The following is a 13342-nucleotide window of genomic DNA, read 5'->3' as shown; positions in this document are numbered from 1 at the left end:
CCCAACAGTACCACAGGGACACTGAGTGTTATCCATTCAGAAAAACCATCACCTTTAAGTTTTGCCCACACAGAGAGTTTACTTTTTGTTCTACTGACTCAAAGCAGTTATAAGGTCAGTTACTTGCTGACAAGCATTCCCAGTGTTTATGAACATAGTACCCAAAATTGATAAACTGCTAGTCTGGAATGGGAGCTCCAGTCAGTATCTTCCAGGCAAAAGCTATGGCTATCTCCTTGTCCACCTTCCTGTTTAGCTTTTCTGCATACTTCTCCTGACACTCAAGTGCAGAAGTGTACGCACCTTCTTCTTTGACCATTCAATGTTCCTATTTACCAGCGCAAAGTTGCCTGCTTCCAATGGATTTCTGCTTTAGAAAGGATCATTAATAAGTGTGGGATGAAGTGAAGGGACTCACTTCATCTCTCTCTTTTTTTGGCCTGGTAGTGGCTTGAATTTGTGTCCTTATTTCACTTGCAACAACAATGCGTATTAGCGTTGGAAGAAGTCCTGAGTTAGAATCCTGATTTGGCACAAGTTATCTTAGGTTTCAAACATTTCATTTGCTTCATACGTAAACTAGGATTTTCCCAAGCTACATACCTCCTACACACACTGCAGGATTAAATGAAATAATATACAAAAAGCATCCATCTCAGGCATACATATTTATTGTGTACATATGTCATGCACACAATCACTGTAGATCAGTGTACACACAACAAATATAGTCCTACTTCCATGGCTTTGCCAGCTCCTGGCTCTCACCTTAAAGTTTCAGCTTTTAGTCTTTTTACCTTCATGCCCTCTTGGTTCCAGTTTATGGTGCAAATTGTGACTCATGCTGTTTCTTGATTCGGATTGTCTACTTATTTCAGGTTCAGCCTCGCCCAGGTTCTTAGCTCTGGAAAAGTTTTAACTCAGGACTGCTCGTCTTTCCTGATCCTCAACTCTATCTGGCCATGTAGCCTCAAAGTTCTATTCAAATCTTTGCCCTGGTTTCTCATCCTATAATCCACGACCAAAAGCATCTTTGGTCCTCATATTTACATACTGTGGGGGACACACAAGAGGAGAGACCCAACCAATAATTGGGTTCAGATTCAGAAGCCCAGCAGGCAAGTTCCCAAAGAAACACACAAATCTTGACAAATGGCCACCTATAAAATAGATCTCCTTTGGAAGATGTTGTCATTACTTTGATATACCATCAGAACACACCCCTGCCTCCACCAACACACCTGCAGCCTGCATCCGGGGAACACAAGGCAAGTCTGCCCACACTAGGGAAAATTCAGTTCTGGAGGCAAAAAATAGTGTTTTATATAAGGACAGTACGGGAGGGTGGGAAAAAATATTTTCTGGTGTTACATGATAATAATTTCAGTATCTTTTCATGTTTATTTTTCTCTGTGAGTTTCATAATTCCAAGTCCCTGCTCCTGAAATATCTGTGGGAGACAGAAAAGAACGGCTTGTTCTTTTGGCAGCCAACCTCCTTGGGTTGCTATTTTCAGTTACCAGGAGGATGAAGTAGGTAGGGCATCTTCTGGAATGAAATAAAAATAAGAAGGGGGGAGACGAGAGAGAGAGAGAGAGAGAGAGAGAGAGAGAGACAGAGAGAGAGACAGAGAGAGAGAGACAGAGAGAGAGACAGAGAGACAGAGAGAGACAGAGAGAAAGAGAGAGAGACAGAGAGTTCTCCTCTGCAGGGCTTGGCAGGGGGATGACCTCTGGTCCTATGCTGAGTCTGAAAGTATAATTTCAAATCTATCTCTTCTTCACTCCAGTTATAGTGTGTGCTGATTCCAGCTCAACTTTACTCTGCACACCTCTCTAGTATTCAGTACTAGGCTTTGTCTTTTTCTGGAAAGCTCATGACTGACCCCTGCCATATCATATGTGAAGGGCCACTCAAGGGTTGTAACCCATCAAGGAGGCCAGTTCCTGTTCAGGATGTCAGGAACAGGTGACCACTTGCGCCAAGACTCAGGTCTTACAATTCCATTTGTCTCACTTGATATTGTTTTATGTGGATGAACACAGGAAATACAAAGGATGAAGAGAATGCTGACTTGACCCCCGCACTCCTCAGTGACACCTCCCATTGCAGGTGGACTGAATGAGAGGAACATGAGGGCTCATCCTAGCCAGACTTTGAACAGAAACCCCATTCTCCCTTCCCTTGCTCCTCATATGTTGGTGTGAGTCCCAGCTGAAGCCTATCACCTGGAAAGTATCCAGCCATCAACACCAAGTAGACTTTGCTTCTGTTGACAGAGCTGCCCTCAACTTAATGACAGACCTACCTGTCTTGCTTTAGGGCTCTGAACAGTACAGAAAGACATGTGTTTTTCCAACAAGGAATGGATATATTAGTCTTTTAAAAAATATTTTATTTATTATTTTTATTTTATGTGTATGAGTGTATTACCTGCATGTATGTAAGTGCAATGCCTGCGGAGACCAGAAGATGGTGTTGGAGTCCCCTGGAGCTGGAGTTATGGAAGGTTGTTAGCCACTGTGTGGGTGCTGGGAATTGAAGCTGGGTCCTCTGCAAGAGCAGCCAGTCCTCTTAACTTCTGAGCCGCCTCTCCAGCCCCACAACCAGGGTTCTTAACTACAGGTAAGGTGGCAGTGGCCACAGCCAGGGGACCAATATTCTCATGCTACATTCAGTTGCAAGGAGCACTTCCTGATGTTTTATTTTTTTCCCTTGGGCTCATGGTCACTGCTAACAACAATGTGTCACTCTATTTTCCTTGGCTAGCAGGTCAAGGTACTGTTTTACTATTTTAATTTTGTTGTGGTGCTTGGGATTGGACCCAGAACCTTGTGCATTTGACGTAAGTATTCTACTACCGAGCAATGCCCCACCCTATCCCAGCCTGTAGTATCACTTCTATTTTCTCAATAAGGGAGGCAGCTCTGTGGAGAACCTGAGCTGGGCATTCCTGGTTACAGGTCTGTATCTATGAGGTTTTCAGCTTTTCCTTTGTTAAATATCTGTGTCTGCCTCAAATAGAGAAACATATTCTTTTCTCTTTTCTTCACCCCTCCCACTCATCTTTCTATGTCATTTCCTCTATAAACAACCAGGTTAGAAATTACAGGACCTTTAATCAGGTTTTAAGATCAGTGTTGTTAACTCTGCTGTACCTTAGAACTGCCTGGGAAGTTTCAAAAGAGTCTGAGCCCATTCCAGACCAATTAAGGATGACTCCCTGAGCAGAGGCCCAGCCCATTATTCTAGATGTGTAGACAGATTGTGAACCACTGGTTTATATCAAGGCTCTCTTCCCCTCCTCTTAGCTCTAATACATCCACGGATCTGCTAACCCCAGAAGGGCTTCCATCCTGAAAAAGCACAGGCTTTTCCATTTTTTTTCCTTTTGTGAGGTAAATAAAATTACTTGCAGTCTATTATTTTTACTTTTATTGTCCCACCCACAATGATGTTCATTCTTGCTTAATTTAGCAAATATCATTACTAAAAATGTGCTATCAATAAGATGTAACTATTCTTCCAGAGGCTTGAGCGTACAGACTGCACTCGCACTGCTGAAGAAGCTACTGGAAAATATATAATCACAATGGGATGCAGTTTGGGAGTACAAGCAACTGGATAATTGTTAGACTTCACTGGCTCTTTCTTTGCTTGTGTGTGATCCTGTTGCATCCTTTCCACAACCCCATGTGGTAAATCTTCCTATGACACCCTTTCTCAGAGGAAGGTGAGGCTTCAAAGCGATTGGGTGACACACTCCAGGACACTCAGGTAGGGAGTGACTGGGATTCAGCCCAGCATCTCTTATCTGTGTTCTTAGCTTCATGCTCAGAGAGAAGAATGATCTCTGCAAGCATAATTTATCTTAAGAATATTTACATTGGGGCCTGGTGGTGTAGGCATGTAATCCCAGCTACTCAGGAGGATAAGACAAGAGAACTGCAAAGTCAAGACCTGCCTGGGCTATGGAGTGAGTTCAAGGCCAGCCTGTGCAACTTAGTAAAAGTTGGTGCCCAAATAAAATGTTAAAACAAAAAGAGCTAGAGGTAGAACACTTGTCCAACAAATATGAGGCCTTGGGTTCAGTACCAACACCCTCTAAAATAATTTATTCATAGTCACAGAATTTTCAAATCCTGAGATTGGGTTCTTCCTAGTAGGCACAGTTCTAAGCATTATTGCCACAAATGCCAAAGCCCACTCTCTCTCTCTCCCTCTCTGAATGTATAAGCATATGTATGTGGCTGTGTATATGTGTGTTAGACTGGCTGGCCAGTGAGATTTTGGGATCCACTTGTCTCTACCCCTGCACCAATGTTGGGATTACTGAAGTGTGCCACTGTGCCCAGTTTTTTTGTTTTTTTTTTTTGTTTGTTTTTTATGTAGGTGCTGGGGATCCAAACTCAGGTCCTCATACTTTTGTGGCAAGTACGTTATCCACTGAGCCATCTTTTTGAGCCCTCTTCAAAATTATTTAACTTAAAAATATTCCATAAAGAAGGAAATTGATGCTTTAAGCCATAAAAGCAACATATCCATAGGTCATGTAGCTCTTATCTTAGTCCTAAGATCAAGTGTCAGATTTTGTTGGAGATAGGGCCTGAAGCAAAATTAGTAAAGGTGAGATGCTAACTCACATCGAGTGAGAAATCAAATGCATGTATGAGACTAGACAGATAAGACTAAAACTAAAGTCTAAAGAGGAAGAAAGGAGACTTCCAAAGCCAGGCTGCTGATTGGTAGTAGAACTTGTCCTTGAATTCAGAGAGCATGTTTTCCTAACAGCAAAACCTACCACCTCCTAACTTGAGGTTCAAATAGATAAAGCTGTAGTGAGGAGAGAACAGAAGCTGATCGCAATATTGTTCCTATTTGCCTCATACCTAAGCCTGATGTTGACTTATACCAAGGCTTTTTGCTTTGGTTAGAATTATTGGCATACCAGAGGTTTCAGGGAAAGCTGGTCAATGTTATGCACATCACACTTGAAAATAAGCATATGAAAATTCTCTAGTTCCATTAACTACTAGAAAAATTAAGCAGAAGCATTTAATTAATTTAGCAGAGAAGGATAAAAGCCAACAAAAGCCTTAATTTTGCTAACTGTCCTTTTTCTAGGACAATTGTTTATTTTACCTTTAGTCCTAATATAGTTCATTAGACAAACATTATTTGACCCTAAGTTACTTACTACTCTAGTCCTTTATCTGCAGTCCTGCATTCCTCAGCCATGACTGGGAAGCAAGTCCTGCTCTGGATCTACCACCACTTCCCACCCTACTGCCAGGTCCAACATGACCCTGCTCTCCCCTGCTGTATGTCCAGAGTGACACAGAGCAGGCCAAGGACAGGGAACAAGACTCCCTAACACCCATGGATGGATTCATCCCTTTGACGTATCAGATGCTCTGCCAGACTGAACAGCTAGCTATGGTAGGTGGAGGGGAACAGCCAGTCTCAGTAGAGAGGGCTGAGGAGGCCAACCAAACCTCTTTCAACAACACTCATATGTAGAACAGGATATTGTGGAGGTGGGCAGCCCATCTGCCTCAGGGTATTTTCACCCACTCATCCCTCCTGGTTAAGATGGATGCCAAGCACATCCAACTTCCTGTCACAAACAGTCCTCAGAGATTTCCAGCTCCCAGAAGCCTTCATGGTACATGAATACTTGGCTTCTGGGACAGAATTTGGCTTGCACAAGGTCATGTCAGCATACACATCTATTTTGAGACCTTTCTAGAAGGATGAAGGTCAAGTATCTGGGCTGCTCTGCGTAGTCTATCTCCTTAGCTACTGTTTATCTCATGGCTCTCACCGTAGCTGGATGGCCAGCTATAGGGAGTGTCATGAGGGCAGCTGTAGGACTAAACTAAACCCCAAGTGCAGATGAAATTCTCAACTACAGACAAGGCCTTACCATTCCTTACATTCCTTACTCCTCCTTCCCTGGTAAGGGCCTGAATAGGTAGAGCTTCTGTGTCAGAATACTGTCTCAAACTCCAATGTATACACAATTTACCTGGAAAATTTGTTATTATGTAGATTCATATTCATATTCATGAACCTGGGATAAAGCCCATGATTCTTCATGTCTAGCCAGCTCCATGTGTTGTCAGTGCCACTGGTCCAAGGCCCAGCCTTGGGTCTTGAGCAGCAAGGGCCTCAAGCCAGGAACATTGGAATCACCGGGGCTTGTAGAAGCAAAGATTGCTGGGTCCCATCCCAGGAGATTTTGATGTGATGGGCTCTAGGTGTATACCCTTTAATTTGTACTTTCAGTAAGTGTTGAAATAATGCTGACCTGGGGACCACACTCTGAGATCCACTGTCCTAGTTCATTTCATAGACAGCAGCTGTTGTGATTTAACTAATCAAAAGCATTGGCCATTGGCTGGCTACAGTCAATTACCCAAAGACTTTGTTGCTGGCATCTGTCTCAAAGGCAGCAAGTTAAATCAGAATATTTGAGCATGGAGCCTAAGCAAAGTCCCTAGGCAGACTGGAAGGTGCGTGACCCTTCTTGGACTGTGTGGAGTGGTGGCAGCACACGTTGAAACTGACCTAGGTCTCGCCAGCACCATTTTGTTTACAACACAGATGGAAATTTAAAAAGATAAAAGTAGACAGAACTCACTGGATTCTCTCCTCTGGTCAGCAGTGACGTTCCTTTGAATGTCATATAGTACTTTCAGATCATCAACAGAAACACAATATTGTAAAGTTCCATCTGATTGCTAAGGTCTCCCTGACAATCTCATTTTAATGTTTACAATCGACAGGGATGTGGCCCAACTGTGATTTAAAGAGCTGATGGCTTCAGCCTGGCGACTTTCACCTGGAAAGCAAAGGACTTGCCAATAGGCCCTAGGAGGAGGACAATGGAGTGGGGTGGACTAGGTGCTAGAAGACCTGGATTCAGACAAGTGGCTTCTTTTCCTTTGGACCAGTAGTCTTCTGAATTGCTTTCACTCTCTCTAGCTCCAGCAAAGGCTGCCTTGGAGAATGGCAGGCGTATAGTAAAAGAATCATGTGTTGGGTAAGTTTTGAACAGGAAAAGTAGTAAAATCTGGGCAACTCAGCCATGTTTTTCTAAGAAGTTATAAAATGATATGCTCTTGTCATGAACTTTTATCAGCACTGCTTAAACTCATCTACAGGCCAGTAATTTAAAAAAACCAAAACCTGAGGATTCTGGGATGCTAGAACCAGAGCTCAGGAGACTGCCTGGAAGAAAAGGGAGGGTCAGGGGACACTATAGGGACACTATAATGGGAGCAGGGGCAGCTGAACAGCACAGGAGCCTGCTACTCAGTGCAGCACAGCTCCAAGGACCTCACACTGCTCCTGGTCTGTTTCTCTACACTACCATTTTTAAAAAACATACACTAATACCCATCATTCATGCTCCCATTCTCCCTTCAGTACCCAGTGACTGATTCTAGCCCCATCTTTCCCACAGCCTAGACTGGACAACTTTGGGCAAGCCATTTTGTGCTCTTCATATTGATTTCTTTCTTTAAAATGGTGGGGGTTCTTTTTTTTGATTGATTGATTTTTTTATTATGGGGCTTTTAGAAAAAATTCTATTCTCTGTGTCTGTAGAATAAATTGAATAGTGTAGAAGTTGGAGGCAAGTGGGGCCTTTGTTTGCATTGTCATTCCTGTCAGAAGAATGAATAGCACCTACCTGAGGCCTGTACCTCCATGATATATTGGTGCAGGTCCTGGCCCTGCTGGATGACCTCAAAGGTCATGTTGTTCATGGCAAGTTTCCGCTCTGTGTGTCGTTGTAGCCGCTGCTCTGCCAGGGTCAGATCCTCCGTGTTAAAGTCATTCATCTGCCGAAGCAAGTCCTCATTCCAAGCATCCAGCTCTGCTGTTACCTGTGAGGAACCATCATCATCAGCAAGGACTTGTTGGGTTCACAAGAGGCTGCTAGATTGCAGCTGTTGACTGAAAGCCTTAACAACTAACCCTCCCTTCACTTTCTGCTTCCCATATATTTAACCCTTAGATTATAACCGCCCACATACACATGGTTTTAGAAGTGTTCTCTGTAGGTTTCAATGTCTACTACAATAGCAAAAGAATGGCTACATGCACTTGTGCTCTGAATTATGGTTTTTAGAGATTTGGCATATCCATCTCATTTGGCTCTTACAATGACCCGATGAAGCAGGCAGCATGGAGATTGCAGGTCTGCTGTCTAGAAGCGGGAGCTGGCCTTTATTCAGACAGGTGGAATGATCTGACCAAAGTCTGCCTTGCTAGTGGGCAAAGAACTCAGTCTTCTACTGACTGCAAACACTTTATCCATCATCTCAGAACTGTTACAGCAAAAATATTTCATAATTGAAGAGGCACTCAAAACTAGGTTCTGAGTCTATTTCAGACACAGAAATTGAGGGCTAGAGAAGCCTGGGGAATCACTCAAAGTCATGTATGCAGTTAAAGGGATGGTGAATATCAAAGCCAGCGTCCCCATCTGCTTTCTGTGTTCTATTGTGCTGGGTTCTCTCCTAATACAAAGACTGACACCTGGAAATAGTAACTAAACCAGGTGTATGTGTATATCAATCCTCTAGGAATTTGAGCAGATTACAATCTACTAGACAACGGTAATGATTCTAATGAAGTCTGGAGTACATAATAATGAAAACATTGCCCTAACACAAGTAGCAACTTATTCATTCTCTACACCTGAACTTGGGTGATTCCACCTAATCTACTTTCAATTCTCTGCAAATAAAGGCCACGTCCTCCACCTTCTTACATTCTCTGCAATCATCCACAGATAAGGGATCCCAAAGTACTGAATCAGATTATTCACTGAATATATGAATCAAGTTTCAGATGTTTTCTTATGTCATACCCACAACTAGTGAAAGTAACAGCACTGGTATCTTTTCTGAGGAATGGATATGAAAGTCTTCCTGGACTACATGTTTGTGGCATGGTCCAGCAATCTAAGCACATATCTATCATTAGAGTCCTCGTTTAGTGGTTTTCATTACACTGGGGCTCATCCCAGCTGACAGGTGGCATCGCCTTTCTAATGACTAAATGTTGTTTCAGAGCCATCAGGGGACACCAGGAAGTAGAAGATGGTTAGATGCAAGGGAGAGAAGTGCTGCTATGCTATGCCCCATGCTGTGGCCACACACACTGGGTTGGGAAAGTCAAGCAAGGGGCTGCTTGTCTGGCTCATAGGATTTCACTGGCTGTCTAGGGTAAGATCTTTTCTCCAGCAAAACAGAAATAGATGAAAGCACAGTAGCTGTCTCTGAAGTGGAGATGTGGGAACTGTAGGAATACTTCCGTATTGCTCTGGGTTCCCACAGCATGCCCCAGATCTTTTCAGGTCAACTCAGGGAACTGCTGAGCTCAGAAGGAAAACTCAGTATCTACTTATTGTGGGGGAGACCTGGGAGACCTGGGAACCAGCAGGTTGTTAGGCAAAACCAATTTCTGTTGGATCCCTATCTTTGAGGAACACACTTTCTAACTACAGTTAAGGGTTAAACAGAGAACAAGAGAGAATTTTCACTGTATAATTTATAAGAGGTAATTTATAGGATGAACAGGCTTATACATAGGTTCTCTCTCTATATTAAAACACTAGAGCATAATTTACACATAATACACATATTTTAAGCACTCAATTCTGTGAGTTTTGATGATTTCATATATCTGTATAGCCATCATCCCAAGCTAAATATAGACCCATCGCCATGGGGGGCCCACACATGCCCATTTCCACTCAGCATTACCCTTCTCACACCAGGAAGCACTTTCTGAATTCTATTAGGTATAGTTTTATCTATTCTTGGATTTTCTATGACTGAAATCATACAGTGTATACTCTTGCTCAACATGTTGCATTCAGGGTCCATTTATGTTGTTTGTGTCAGTAGTTCATTTCTTTCCACAGCTGAATGGACTCCATTGTCCAGAGGGATCATGACATATTTATCCTCTCTTTGGCTGATCAGCTGTTATAAATAAGGCCAATATAAGAATTCTTATACAATTCTTTCTGTGAGCATGGATTTTCACGGTTTTGAGTGGAATAATTGTATGTTTCTAAGAAACTGTCAAGAGTTCTTCAAAGGCACTCTAACATGTTTTGGTCCCAGTAACAATGTATGAAAGTTCCAGCTGCTCTACATCCTCATCATCTTCTGTTATTATTGTCTGTTTAATTTTGATGATATTAATAGATGAGAAGTCATATTTCTTTGAAGTTTTAAGGTGACTTCCCTGACTTCATATGCTTTACTGACCATTTGTATGCCTACTTTTGTAAAGTGTTTTTTTTTTTTTTTGAGATAGGGTATTGATTGCTACATAGTCCAGGCTGGCCTTAAACTTGAAATCTTCCATCGCATCCTCCTAAAGGCTGGGATTACAGGAGTATACTACTACATCTTGTATCTGGATTATCTTTTGATTATAGATTTGTAAGTGTCCTTAGTATGTTTTGGATATAAATCCTTCATGAGATAATCTTTTGAAAATAGCCCAAACCATATTTTCTAGTCTTTTCCTTGCCTGCAATCTCAGGAAATTAGAATAAAGATAAAACTACAGGATGAAAGAAGAGCCTGTCTTTTCATTCCATTTTAGCTGCTGTTTTATTTTCTTGAAACTGACCCTATGAAGCATCTTTTTTTGCCATAGGAAGATTCCAGAGGGGTCCCTAGGCCAGGAATCTGTGAAATGGAGAGTGTAACCTGGTTGTGGGGGCAGTGAAGGCTGAGATGCTTCAGGTGGGACAAGGAGGCTTAGAGATCTGGTACCTTGGGATTATTACCCAAACCAAAGGTGAAATCTGTCTAGTAGTCCATATTCGGTGTTTCCATATCCCACCTTCCTCTCTCCTTATCTTCCTCCACCTGTATTAATAGGAAGGTTAAGTTGAAGTCTACTGCATGGCTTGAAGAAAGGACTTCAAGGGGCTACTGGAGAATGCCTGACTCCCAAGGCTGCCTCCCTGAGCCTACTGCTCTTCACTATGCAATGAACTCTTCTCTGGTTTCCTGAAACATGGACAGCCAGGGCCATCTATTAGTCTGACTTGTATGTATTCAATGTTGGCTAGAGATTAAATAAGTACTTTAATATTGAGTACTTTATATTCTCAAGAACATTCTTCCATTGGCTTCCTCTATTTTCTTTCTAGGATACAAAGCTGACATACAACAGGAGCTCATTTTCTTTCAAACCTTCAGCTTATCTTACTGCTAATAAGCAAGGCTAGCTTTCCAACTGTACCTTATGATCTTCTATGTAAAAAACTAGTTAGCTTGTTTATTACTGATCCTGAGAGTGAGCTCAGACCCATCAACTACCTCCTTGGTCTTGTAGCCCTGAAATGCCCTTGTCCTCCTCCCATTCTGTTCAAGTCCTGACTTCTGGTCTCAAGCGCTTCACAACCTCCCCAGAACCAGACAATTTTCTCTGGCTCATCTCATTACAAAGGAGATGGGAGAGTTTGTTCTCACAGAGACAAGACAATGAAAAGCAGGGCCTATGCTCGGGCTGAGCTTGGTGATTTAACTCTACTTGCGGAGAATCTGGTCAAACTTGAAGTAGAGCCTGAACCAAATGAATGAAAGAGAAGGTTCCAGGTATACTCAGCTTTCTGTTGGCCTATTTTGTTTCTCCTTCAACTTAATTAGTGCTGTATCAGTTCCTGGCCTGCTTAGGGACCTGGTGGCTCTGGTAGCCTCTTGTCTTCCTCACTCTCCTGAATTAGTTTTAGAATATGAGTGATATTTTGGCAATATTACTGTTCCAACAATTGTTTGTTCTAGAGGTAGGCAAAAGGGAATTAGACAAGGAACTAAACATTTATTTATTTTTTTAAAGACAATAAAAGGCAGTGGGAAGTAGGCCAAGACTTTCCTACCAGAATAGACCTACCAAATCTAATATTCTGCTGCCCCAAAAGTTGATATATGGGAGTTTTAACCACCTTTGATTCTGTTCTCAGAGAGACTCTCCACTAGCTCCCCTGTTCTTAGTCTTCCCCAGGTCTTCTTCTGGTCTTGGGCTTGAAGAATGCTTTAGCCTCTCTTCTCCGAGTGCTTTATTCTATACATGGTCTACATAGTGAGTTCCAGGATAGCTGGGGCTACAGGGAGACCCTGTCTCAAAAAGACCAAAAAAAAAATTTTTATCTTCCTTTTTCTTCTTCTTCATATGGTCTGTTCTCTCCATCTTTTTTCTGTATTATCACCTATAGAATTGGACAACTTGCTGCAGAGTTATGTTGTGAGGTACTTGTTAGAGGCCAGTGATGATTATGATGAAGATGATGCCATGGTTCACAAACACACTTTATTCTGAATTGTGTATCAATTATAAAAGAAAGAGTGAGGAAGGCATTTGACTAACTTTCTTCTATTTAATCTTCAGAGCAATTATAGAAGGAATCAAAAGCTCTGAGCAGCCAAGTTGTTTCTGCCATAGACTCAGAGCTAGAAAAAGCGCTGAGCATTCAGCTTCCAAATCCAATCTTTTAGCCATGGCGTTACATGAACAAAGTTGCTCTAAGAACTGGTTTCTGGGGCTATCCTCCTGTGTTATTTTCATGTCAGAGAAGTGCCAGTTTTATTCTTCCTCTTCTTTTTTAAAAAAGTCGCAACCCAGTTTTTTTTTTTGTTTTTTTTTAACTTCACTTGAACCTGTTAAACTGATTTTATCTTTTTTGGCTAGATCAAAATGTTGTTTGTGGCCTTATGTAAATACTAGCAATATATCACTGTAAAATACTACATTGCCCTCCTCCAATAGGGTATTTTGTAAGCCAATACACAATATGTGGCATTCGGTTTTCTCATTTTAATAAACGCCAGATCCCTCTGCTGAGGTGTTCTTCCAACACATATTGGTCACTCATTCTAGTACCTAGCAGAGCTTGAGGGCTGGACCATTCTTTTTTCCTGTGTAAGCCATATATTTAACACTGCAGCTTGTGTCTGCCCTGTTCTACTGCATCTTTACAAGAACAGAAAAGAACATAGCATTGAGCCTTGATATTTTCTGTACTCAGAAGACAGCTCTAGATCCACCCATTCCAGAAGGATTTGTAAGCTTCCATCAGGGATCTTTGATAATTTACTGGAAATGGTGACTTATTAGAATACTAAAGCTGTATAAATAATTTTGAGATTTTTTTTTTTTTTGGTCTTTTTAGGCAGGGTCTCCCTGTTGCCCTAGTTGGCCTGGAACTCACTACGTAGATCAGGCTGGCCTTGAACTCACAGAGATCTTCCTGCTTCTGCCTCCTAAGTGCTGGGATTAAAGGCATGTACCACCATGCCCGGCT

General features: G+C 42.0%; 1 protein-coding gene across 25 annotated transcripts in view; it reads right to left on the bottom strand.

Annotated features, from left to right (window-relative positions):
* Kalrn (kalirin RhoGEF kinase) overlaps positions 1-13342 on the bottom strand; it is a 700573-nt gene that overhangs the window by 300041 nt on the left and 387190 nt on the right. For all 25 annotated transcript variants that reach the window (XM_017800540.2, XM_029568193.1, XM_029568189.1 and 22 more), the window contains exon 14: positions 7697-7892. In XM_017800540.2, coding sequence (XP_017656029.1) covers positions 7697-7892 — 196 coding nt within the window. The remainder of the gene's footprint in view (positions 1-7696; positions 7893-13342) is intronic.

This window comes from Nannospalax galili, unplaced genomic scaffold, assembly GCF_000622305.1.
Source record: "Nannospalax galili isolate Female #2095 unplaced genomic scaffold, S.galili_v1.0 scaffold18, whole genome shotgun sequence".
NCBI classification, from domain to species: domain Eukaryota; kingdom Metazoa; phylum Chordata; class Mammalia; order Rodentia; family Spalacidae; genus Nannospalax; species Nannospalax galili.
The sequence above is the reverse complement of the archived record's forward strand: the minus strand, read 5'-3'. Positions and strand labels throughout refer to the sequence as shown.